Below are 12,173 nucleotides of genomic sequence, written 5' to 3' on the forward strand. Positions count from 1 at the left end.
TCACCCTTCCATCCTTTACAAACGACCAAGGCGAGCCTTATGAATTAGATGTCAAAACTGTCATTAACAAATATCTGGAAGCCACAGCTTCCTTCAGAAAGTCGGATGCTCTTCTCATAATCCCACATGGACCTAGGAGGGGTCACCCAGCAACTTCTCGAACAATCGCATCCTGGCTGGTTAGCACCATCAAAAAGGCATACTCTACTCAGCAATTAGTAATCCCAGAAGGCATCAGGGCGCACTCAACCAGGGCAGTGGCAACTTCATGGGCAGCATACTGCTGAAGTAATCTGTAAAGCAGCGACCTGGTAGTCCAAGCATACATTTGCTTCCCACTACAAAATTGACTCTGCTCAGCTTACAACAGCAGGCTTTGGTAGATCCATTATTAAAGCCAATTCCACAGCTCTTTAGAATAATAAAACCTTAATTTTTTGCACCCTCCCGACTGGCGAGTTATTTCTTAAGATGATATATACAGAGAATGGTGGGGGTCATCTCTCTTCAAATTTTATAGCTAGTCCAATCCTGTCAAGTTGTGGAGGCGGAGTCACAACCCAGTGTGTGCTGCCATGAAGATGCGCCAGGAAAGGAAAATTACGGAAAGGTGAGTATACAATTTTCCGTTTTTTTAACATCTCAATTAGCTGCTGTATATTTTGAAGGAAACTTTCGGCACCAAACCGGTTAAATTATAAAAACCCTCTAATTACATACAAAAATTAAAAAAAGGATTTTGACGTACTTAAATGTGTTAACATGTGATACAGTACAGGACTATATGAATATAAAATTATTGAGTTAGAAGCTTTGGTGCATGTAGAGAACTATGATTTAATTTGTATTGCTGAATCTTTGCTTCATTCTTCACGAAAAAAAAAAAGGTGATGGTGTCGGTCTTTATGTGGGAAGTGATCTAAAACCAAGTGTGAAAGAGAACCTAGTTGATAGAGAGTGTGATGAGGCTGAAGCATTATGGGTGGAACTGTATATGGGTGTAAGTACTACAAAATGAATCATTGGGAGTTTGTTACAGGCCACCCAGTGTTAATGTAAAAGATAGGTTTCTCAAGTTGGGACTTTAAATGGGCCACAAACAGTTTTGTAGAAAAAGTATATAAATTTAGTGCACATTGATGCCAATCACAACATAGATTGGGAATAAAAGCAACCCTTTTTTCCCATTTCTATGTTGTGATTGGCATCAATTTGCAATAAATGTACCGTATTTATCGGCGTATAACACGCGCGGCGTATAACACGCACCCCAAGTTTAGGAGAGAATTTTAAGGAAAAAAAATTTTTAGGAGGGAAGTTTAAGGAAAAAAAAACTTACATTAAAATGCCCATCAATGCAGCCTTATCTGTCCATCTGCAGCCTTTTCAGTGTCAGTGCAGCTTTGTCAGTGCAGCCTTGTCAGTGCAGCTTTGCCCCAGTGCAGCCATGTCAGTGCAGCTTTGCCCCAGTGCAGCCATGTCAGTGAAGCTTTGCCCCAGTGCAGCCTTGTCAGTGAAGCTTTGCCCCAGTGCAGCCTTGTCAGTGAAGCTTTGCCCCAGTGCAGCCTTGTCAGTGAAGCTTTGCCCCAGTGCAGCCTTGTCAGTGAAGCTTTGCCCCAGTGCAGCCTTGTCAGTGAAGCTTTGCCCCAGTGCAGCCTTGTCAGTGCAGCCTTGCCCCAGTGCAGCCTTGTCAGTGCAGCCTTGCCCCAGTGCAGCCTTGCCCCAGTGCAGCTTCGTTAGTGCAGGTCTGCCCCAGTTCAGCCATGTCAGTGCAGCTTTGTGCACTCGGTGTAGATTCAAAAAATGGCGCAGAGACTGCAGGGAGCCGAGATACACATACTCGAGTGTTCTCGGCTTTTTCCGGCGCCGCCGTCACGCCCAGTCCCGCCCCTGGACCTGTGTTATGTCCATCATAGGGCGGGACTGGGCGTGACTGTGAGCGGCGCCGAAAAAAGCCGAGAACACTCGGGTATGTGTATCTCGGATCCGAGAGCCGAGATACACATACCCGAGTGTTCTCGGCTTTTTTCGGCGCCGCTCACAGTCACGCCCAGTCCCGCCCTATGATGGACATAACACAGGTCCAGGGGCGGGACTGGGCGTGACGGCGGCGCCGGAAAAAGCCGAGAACACTCGAGTATGTGTATCTCGGCTCCCTGCAGTCTCTGCGCCATTTTTGAATCTACCCACGGCTGTGTATGTCGGCGGCGACCGCGGCAATTGCCGCAATCGCTCCGATGACACAGAAATCGTCAGGGATCGGCCTATAACACGCACCCACGATTTTCCCCTGATTTTTAATATTTAAGCATAGATTCATAAAAGACAGAAGTTGTCAAAACAAATCTGATTTTATAAGCAATAGACAGCATAGATTCATAAAAGACAGAAGTTGTCAAAACAAATCTGATTTTATTTTATGAGGAGGTAAGCAAAACCTTAGACAAAGGAGTGAGCGTGGATATAGTACACTTGGCTTTTGAAAGAATGCTTGACTTTGTTCTCCACACACACAGCTAATGTGCAAGGTAAGGTCTACAGGCTTGGAAAAAAAAATCAGTTTGTAAATGGATAGAAAACTGGCTAAAAGACTGTATTCAGAGGTTAATGATTCACACTCTGAATGGTCTAGGGTTGTTAGTGGAGTACCATGAGGTTCAGTTTTGGGACACTGTTTTAATATACTTATAAATGATATAGGGTCTGGGATTAAAAGTACCATTTCAGTCTTTGCAGATGACACTAATGCCGCGTACACACGGTCGGACTTTACGACGTACTTTACGACGGACTTGCCTACACACAATCCACCAAAGTCCGTCGAATTCGTACGTGATGGCGTACGACCGGACTAAAATAAGGAAGTTCATAGCCAGTAGCCAATAGCTGCCCTAGCGTGGCTTTTTGTCCGTCGAACTAGCATACAGACGAGCGGACTTTTCGACCGGACTCGAGTCCGTCGTATAGATTTGAAACATGTTTCAAATCTAAGTCCGTCCAACTTTTGAGAAAACAAAGTCCGCTGGAGCCCACACACGATCGAATTGTCCAACGAAATCCCGTCCGCCGGGTAAAGTCTGCCGTAAAGTCCGACCGTGTGTAAGCTGGAATAAGGTTCGTAGAGGAATACATCCTTACAGGATGTCTCCACCTTACCAGCTGACCTCAATACACCATTTAATTGGGCGACTATGTGGCAAATGAGGCTAAGGCTTGGTTCACATATATGCAGTGCGGGAAAAGCAGCGCATCCCGAGCGTTTCCCCCACTGCACTGAAATCGCACTCCATTCATGCAATCTGCCACCAGTGTCAATGTTAATTTAATGACACCCCAAAACAGATCACAAAATGCAGTGCCATTGCAAGAATTAGTTTGCATGGGTGCGGTGCAAATTGAGCCCATACAAAATGAAAGGGTTTAAAATCGCACTGCATCGAATCACATGTGATTTGAATAGGAAAGCGGTGCAATCGGAATCACAGGTGGTGTCCGGCACCGCATATATGTGAACCCAGCCTTAATGTCGACAAATGAAAAGTTATGTACTTGTGGGCTAAATATATGCATGCATCATACATACTGGGGAAATCCATGGGGGAGAAGGATCTGGGTGCTCTGGTAGATCATAAGCTTAACAACTAGGGTTGCATCAATACCGTTTATTTATCAACCAACGAGTACGAGTACCAATACTTGTGCTCAAGTACTCACTGATACCGGAGTAGCAATACCTTTGCAGTGTGATTTGAGCCTATACAAAATGGATGCGCTCAAATCACACTACAAAGAATCACATGCATTTGAAAGGAAATGTGGTGCAAATCCTGTTCGAAATCACAAGCGGGACTGCTCCTGTGTGAATCCAGGCTGCAATCACTATGACAAGTCTGAGTTCACAAAAGCAGTGGGGAAATCGCATGCAATTCAGAGAGGTATCGCATCATATTCCTGTTCAAATCGCATGCAATTCTTTGCAGTGTGATTTGAGCCCATTAATTTCATTGGATGAGGTAATGGAGAAGTACTCGTGCAAGTGCTCGGTATCAGTACAATCCTATTAATAATGCCATGCAATGCAAAGCGAGCAAAATCCTTTCTTGTATTAAAAGAGGTATGGACTGCAGAGAGAGAGAGAGAGAGAGAGACATAATTGTGCCCCTGTACAAATCATTAGTAAGACCTCATTTAGAATATGCAGTTCAGTTTTGGGCACCAGTTCACAAAAAGGATATCCGAGAACTGGAGTAGGTGCAGAGCAGGGCAACCACATTGATAAGAGGCATAGAGGAGCTCAGCTTTGAGGAAAGATTAGCTGAACTAAATTTATTCTCGAGAAGATTAAGGGTGGATATGATCAACATGTATAAAAACAGAAGTGATCCATATAGTGAACTTGGTGTTCAGTTATTCCCTTTAAGGTCATCACAGAGAACAAGGGGGGACACTTAACGTCTGGAGGAAAAAAGATTTAACCTCCAAATAGGGAAAGGCTTCTTCACAGTCAGAGCTGTGAAAATGTGGAATAGACTCTTGGGGGATCAGGAAGAAATACCACCGCCCGCTCGTTTTGAGAATGACACAAATATTAACTTTCACGAAGTCTGCTGCCTCAGTTTTGATGGCAATTTGCCTATACTCCAGAATGTTATGAAGAGTGATCAGATGAATTGAAATTAATTGAAAAGTCCCCCCTTTGCCATGAAAATGAACTTAATCCCCCAAAAAATTAAAAAAAAAACATTTCCACTGCATTTCAGCCCTCCCACAAAAGGACCAGCTGACATGTCAGTGATTCTCTCGTTAACGCAGGTGTCAGTGTTGACTAGGACAAGGCTGGAAATCACTCTGCAATGCTGATTGAGTTAGAATAACAGACTGAAAGCTTTAAAAGGAGGGTGGTGCTTGAAATCATTGTTCTTCCTTTGTTGAACATGGTTACCTACAAGGAAACACGTCCAGTCATCATTGCTTTCCACAAAAAAGGATTCACAGGCAAGGATATTGCTGCTACTAATATTACACCTAAATCAACCATTTATCGGATCATCAAGAACTTCAAGGAGAGAAGTTCAATTTTTGCAAGGAAGGCTTCAGAGCACCCAAAAAAGTCCAGCAAGCGCCAGGACCATCTGCTACAGGTGTTTCAGCTGCAGGATCGGGGCACCACCAGTGCAGAGCTTGCTCAGGAATGGCAGTAGGCAGGTGTGCATCTGCACGCACAGTGAGGTAAAGACTTTTGGAGGATGGCCTGCTGTCAAAAAAGCAGCAAAAAAGCCACTTTTCTCCAGGAAAAACATCAGGGACAATCTGATATTCTGCAAAAGCTACAGGGACTGAAATGCTGAATCCCCTTTCCGCATCTGAAAAAAACATGTCCAGAGAAGAAAAGGCAAGTGTTACCTTAAGTCCTATGTCATGTCAACAGTAAAGCATCCATGTGTGGGGTTGCTTCTCATTCAAGGGAGTGGGCTCATTCACAATTTTGCCCAAGAACACAGCCATGAATAAAGAATAGTACAAAAACATCCTCCAAGAGCAACTTCTCCCAACCCATCCATGATGAACAAGGCCTTCTCCAGCATGATGGAGCACCTTGCCATAAGGCAAAAGTGATAACCAAGTGGCCTGGGGAACAAAACATCGAAATTTTGGGTCCATGGCCAGGTAACTCCCCAGACCTTAACCCCATTGAGGATTGACCACAAGTTCACAAGAGGCAGTGAAAAAAATTAAAAAATTCCGACAAACTTCAAGCATTGATAATGCAAGAATGGATTGCCATCAGTCAGGATGTGGCCCAGAAGTTGATTGACAGCATGCCAGAGCAAATTGCAGAGGTCTTGAAAAAGAAGGATCAACACTGCAAATATTGACTCATAGACATAAACTTAATGTAACTGTCCAATCCATCATCTGAAAATGGAAAGAGTATGGCACAACTGCAAAGCTACCAAGACATGGCCGTCCACCTAAACTGACAGGCCGGGCATGGAGAGTATTAAATCAGAGAAGCAGCCAAGAGGCTCATGGTTACTCTGGAGGAGCTGCAGAGATCCACAGCTCAGGTGGGAGAATCTGTCCACAGGACAACTATAGGTCGTGCACTCCACAAATCTGGCTTTTATGGAAGAGTGGCAAGAAGAAAGCCATTGTTGAAAGAAAGCCATAAGATGTCTTTTTCTCACAGTTTGCAAGTCATGTGGAGGACACAGCAAACATGTGAAAGAAGGTGCTCTGGTCACATGAGACCAAAATTAAACTTTTTGGCCTAAAAGCAAAACGCTATGTGTGGCGGAAAATTAACACTGCAAATATGGTGGTGGCAGCATCATGCTTTTCTTCAGCAGGGACAGGTGAGGTGGTCAGAGTTAATAGGAAGATGGATGAAGCCAAATACAGGGCAATCTTAGATGAAAACCAGTTAGAGTCTGCAAAAGACTTGAGACTGGGGCAGAGGTTGTCCTTCCAGCAGGACAACGACCCTAAACATACAGCCAGAGCTACAATGGAATGGTTTAGATCAAAGCATATTCATGTGTTAGAATGGTCCAGTCAAAGTCCAGACCTAAACCCAAATGAGAATCTGTGGCAAGACTTTGAAATTGCTGTTTACAGATGCTCTCCATCCAATCTGACAGAGCTTGAGCTATTTTGTAAAGAAGAATGGGGGCTGATTACAAATGCACGCCAGTGCCTTTCAGATATTTGTAACAAATCTTGAAAACCATTTATCATTTTCCTTCCACTTCCCCATTATGTGCCACTTTTTGTTGGCCTATCACATAAAATCCCAATAAAATACATTTACGTTTTTGGTTGCAACATGACAAAATGTAAAACATTTCAAGGGGTATGATACTTTTTCAAGGCACTGTATATACAGGACCAAATCTCTCACCTGATTCAGCTAAGGCAGCTGCAACTTCATTCTGAGTGGAGTAGATGTTGCAAGCTGACCAACGACATTGAGCTCCAAGGGCACACAAAGTCTCAATAAGCACCTGTAAATATGTTAATGTTAATAAAATGGAACCTCAGGGGACAATGTATTATTTACAATCTTAAAACAATATTACATAATAAAGTAGCATGTATCAATATGGAAAATAACGAAATTTAAATAATGCAGGGGCTGTGCCTGCACTGCATGGATTAACTGCTCATTTTTGTCTAGGGCAGGCATGTCCAAAGTCCGGCCCGCAGGCCAATTACCTGCCTGGTAAATTGGATATGTATATCTTTTGAGGCCCCCAATCAATCCTCGAGCCGGGGGCCAAAAAAGATATATTTGCTGGCTGCCTTGGAGGGGACAGAGAGGGGGCGGGGATGAGTGCCGTACACATATGAGTATTTCCTGCTTTTCCTCTGTAATAGGAAGTCCCGTCTCCTGCGCTGCCACTGGACGACTGTTCTGTCCATCATAGTAGGCAGGACTTTGTATTAAAAGAGGCTGCCTTGTAAACAGAAAATACTCCTGTGTGTACGGCACTCGTCTCGTCCCCTCCCTCTCCCCTCCAAGGCTGCAGATGGGCATGGCTAAGGATGCACTGATGGCAATGGTGAGTCTGCATTAATGGCAATGGGGGTGCTGCAATGGTGAGTCTGCATTAATGGCAATGGGGGTGCTGCAATGGTGGTGCTGCATTCATGGAAATGGGGGTGCTGCATTCATGGCAATGGTAAGGTGCATTCATGGCAAAGGTGGGGCTGCATTCATGGCAGCGGTGGGGCTGCAGATGGGCACTGACCCCTATTTTGCTTCACATTTCTTTATTTTAAATTTACGTTTGTTTCCTGAAACTTCCCTCTTAAAGTGAAGGTGCGCGTTAAACTCCGATACATACTGTATATCAAAATAACACGCCCAAGCTCATCTCTTCACCACACACAGCCACAAAGGCAAGAGAATTCTTGTTGGGCAGTGTATTAGTGCTCAGACAAACACACTTAGACCGAACATTAATGGTCGGCCCTCACCCATGTTCACTTCATCAAATCTGGCCCTCTTTGAAAAAAGTTTGGACACTCCTGGTCTAGGGGATTTCAGAGCGGAGATATACTAACTTAATCCGCCAATCCTCCAAGCGCAAGACTGGTCCCCCACATGCTAGCAGTCTTGTGAATGGACTGTTCCTGATGTCATCGCGACCACTGACCATCTCTGGACTTGAGAACAGCAGTAACAGTCCACCGCTGGACATGGGGGAGCACGCTTTTTTGAGGCTTGGGTAAGTATAGCCTTTCAGTGTGCCCCTAAAAAAAACAAGCAGTTAACCCAGTGCGGGCAGAGCGGGAGAAAAAAAAAATTCATAGAAAGTCATGCGTTAAGTAAAATGGGCATTTTTTCTTTTTCTTTCATACCAGCAGTTAGTTAGAGGGGGTGGGATGTACTTTAACATAAGTAATTTACATAAGTGACTGAAAGTCACTGAAAAGTAAACAATAGAAACGTAGTGGCTTTGTAACATTTTATGTAATTAAAAGCTGCTATCAACAATATCCTGTGCCCTTAACACTGGTGACAATTATTCAGCCATGTAACCCCAAACACCCTTACATATCAAAGAAAGGGATTATAATTAAGCATCTCAAGTCCTGGCAATCTAATAGCATTAAGGCATTGTATCCAATGAGTCTCCATCTGGAGTACAATTTTTTTTATAATTGCACGCATGAGAGCCGGTTCACACGGGGGCGACTTGTCAGGCGACCTAGCCGCCTGACAAGTCGCCTCCCGTTCTGTACAATGGAACCGTTCTAATCGGAGCGACGCAAGTCGCTCCGACTTAGAAGAAAGGTTCCTGTACTACTTTGGGGGCGACTTGCATAGACTTCTATACAGAAGTCGTCTTGCAAGTCGCCGCGGCAGTCGTGTGCAGGTCGCCTCGGTGAGGCGACCTGCAAGTCGTGCCGCTTCTAATGTGAACCGGCGCTGAGGGGCAATCATGATAAAATTGTACTCCAAATAGAGACCCATTGCATACAAAGCCTTAATGCCATTAGATTGCTAGGACTTAATGAGATACTTACATTTAAGCCCTTTCTTTAACATGCAAATGCTTGGGATTACGTACGTTGGCCTTAGGTCAATAAATAAATTAGATTGGTTGTTTCCTTGCCAAACTCATAGTGACATGATAGGCGTATACATGTCACCGGATTTGCTGTGACATACAATGTGTATACATATGTAGGGCTTTGGATATGTATGTTATATGCAGTACATGTGGCTGGTTTATGCGAGATGCTGTATTGATAATCGTATTAAATATGCCTGTACCACTTTTTTGCGTTTACATTTTTTCTTTTGTTTCTGTGTTATTTTGAATGTTGCATTGTGCATGTACATACATTTTGACTCATCCAATGGGTTGTTGGTGGTTGCCCACACTGTACCCTTATGGGGGCTGATGGGGTCAGGACCCAGATGGTGTGCTCCACCTAATTCTTGGTTGGCAGGCGTTCATGGACCCTTCGGGACTGGGGGTTACGTCAGGACTGCGGGGGCTTTTTCTCTCCTCGGGCCCAGCAGTGGCTTCTCTGCTCTTGTCCTTGCTTGTACAGTTACCATCGGGAACCGGAAAGCTCCTGATGCATACTTGCGATCGGGAGCTTTCCGATCGTGTGACTGCCAATCACAGTGGTCACATGATCAGAATACCCGCCTCCTGGCGCTAAGAACATCCTAAAGGGCTGGGAGGCAGTGGCAGGAAGGGGTTAAACAATTAATTTGTTTGCTTTTCTGTAGCAATCTGTTACATCTTGGTGCTGCTATGGATGGTAATTTAAATACATGTTGGGTTTAGATTTTCTTCCTTAGATCTGTGACCCATTGTCGATGCTGATGGTGCTGGGTTGGAATTTATGGGACAGGATCAACGAGGAAGTTGAAATCTTTGTATGATAAGGAACCCCGGGGATCATTAACACATTTTTTAAGGTGTGTGGGGTTCAAAAATGTATCTTTCTACCCCCTGATGTTGCAACCACTGTTCACGTTCTGAACGAACATGCCCTGCTCCAATTTATGTTTGCCAAAGCACATCTTGACAAATTCACTTCCTCTTGGTCTCCTTGGATTTCCCATCCTTCTTGAACCTTTTCTCTACCCTAGTTCTATGGGCCATTGCAAGAAAGACCCTTGATGCTTCACCACGTAAAGCCAAGTAACACCCACCCCTTCACATTCTACAACTGCAGTCATTATTAAAGTCTAATGTTGCTACCCTTTTCTCCTAGGACCTTGATCTAACCTCGGACAAATGTTACAAATCTATGTCTCTTCATTTGCTCAAAATAACGGAGTCATCTCCACCAACCTCTCGCACCCCCTAAAGGCCGGATCGGTTTTAAAAACTACTCGATCCAGAAAAATCTGAAAAAAAGGTGCCCTAATCGAGAGGGCTTCCAGCTCACTAACCCTCCTTGCGGAAGTGATCGCTACAAAAAAAAAAAAAAAAAAAAAACAAACAGTCTTGAGAGTTAGCCATTTCACTGCACAAGACTCTATAGGCTCAAAGGGAACCCTGATAAGAGCTTGCAACACCTGGGAAAGATCCCACATTGCAAAAGGGTGGCAGCTAACTGGTCTCTGTCTCCCTAATGCTTTAAAAGAACCTAGATATCCAGTGGTTCACTGCTAGCTGTTCCAAAAAAATGCTTAGAGCAGAAACCCGACCTTTAAGTGTACTAAGGGCCAGTACTGCTATTAGGCTGTGTATGTTAAAGGAGCTCTCTGCACACCAAGCATTAAACTTTTTCTAAACTTTTAAATAAATAGTGCACTTCTCCTTTTTCCTGCAATTTAGAAGGGTCGCCACTAATTGGTCCGAGAAACACTTACCCTTCAGTATTTCCTCCTCAGTAGCCAGGCTGCTAGATTCCACCTGGGGACAACAGATCGGATCTTGATAGAGGAGGTCTTCCCTGACCAGTAATACCCAGTGGTGCTCCACGGCCATATCCTGTAGGATGGAAAACCACAGCCTGCTGGGCCAGTGTGGCGCTATTAGGATCAGGGTCGTGTCCTCTGTCTGGAATTTTCTCAGGACTACGGGCAACAGTGCAGGAGGAGGGGGGGCATAACACTTTGTAAAATGCCATCTCAGAGAGTGCGTCTACCCCTATTGCCCCATCCCACTTGTTAAGTGAGAACAACAGGTGGGGTAGTGGGGTCCCCCAGGGTTCTGTGCTGGGACCAATCCTGTTTATTTTGTTCATAAACGACCTGGAGGATGGGGTAAACAGTTAAATCTCTGTATTTGCGGATGATACAAATCTAAGCAGGGCAATAACTTCTCCCCAGGATGTGGAAACCTTGCAAAAAGATCTGAACCAATTAATGGGGTGGGCAACTACATGTCAAATGAGGTTTAATGTAGAAAAATGTAAAATAATGTATTTGGGTGGCAAAAATATGAGTGCAATCTATACACTGGGGGAGAACTTCTGGGGGAATCTAGGATGGAAAAGGACCTGGGGGTCCTAGTAGATGATAGGCTCAATGGCATGCAATGCCAAGCTGCTGCTAACAAAGCAAACAGAATATTGGCATGCATTAAAAAGGGGATCAACTCCAGAGATAAAACGATAATTCTCCCGCTCTACAAGACTCTGGTCCGGCCGCACCTAGAGTATGCTGTCCAGTTATGGGCAACAGTCCTCAGGAAGGATGTACTGGAAATGGAGTACAAAGAAGGGCAACTAAGCTAATAAAGGGTCTGGAGGATATTAGTTATGAGGTAAGGTTGCGAGCACTGAACTTATTCTCTTTAGAGAAGAGACGCTTGAGAGGGGATATGATTTCAATTCATAAATACCGTACTGGTGACACCACAATAGGGATAAAACTTTTTTGTGGAAGGGAGTTTAACAAGACACGTGGCCACTCATTAAAATTAGAAGAAAAGAGGTTTAACCTTAAACTACGTAGAGGGTTCTTTACTGTAAGAGTGGCAAGGATGTGGAATTCCCTTCCACAGGCGGTGGTCTCAGCGGGGAGAATCGATAGTTTCAAAAAACTATTAGATAAGCACCTGGACGACCGCAACATATACAGGGATATACAATGTAATACCGACATATCACACACATAGGTTGGACTTGGACTGTCTTTCTTCAACCTCACCTACTATGTAACTATAACTAAGAAGCGGGCATTTTCGCATTTT

The 12,173-nt window shown here is 44.3% G+C and overlaps 1 protein-coding gene across 1 annotated transcript in view; it reads right to left on the reverse strand.

Annotated features, from left to right (window-relative positions):
• The window catches only part of AHCYL1 (adenosylhomocysteinase like 1), a 707,570-nt gene that overhangs the window by 460,468 nt on the left and 234,929 nt on the right, over positions 1-12,173 (reverse strand). The window contains exon 5 of the mRNA XM_073615883.1: positions 6,902-7,004. Within this exon, the coding sequence (XP_073471984.1) occupies positions 6,902-7,004 (103 nt within the window). The remainder of the gene's footprint in view (positions 1-6,901; positions 7,005-12,173) is intronic.

The sequence above is a fragment of the Aquarana catesbeiana genome, linkage group LG02 (genome assembly GCF_042186555.1).
Source record: "Aquarana catesbeiana isolate 2022-GZ linkage group LG02, ASM4218655v1, whole genome shotgun sequence".
NCBI lineage: Eukaryota > Metazoa > Chordata > Amphibia > Anura > Ranidae > Aquarana > Aquarana catesbeiana.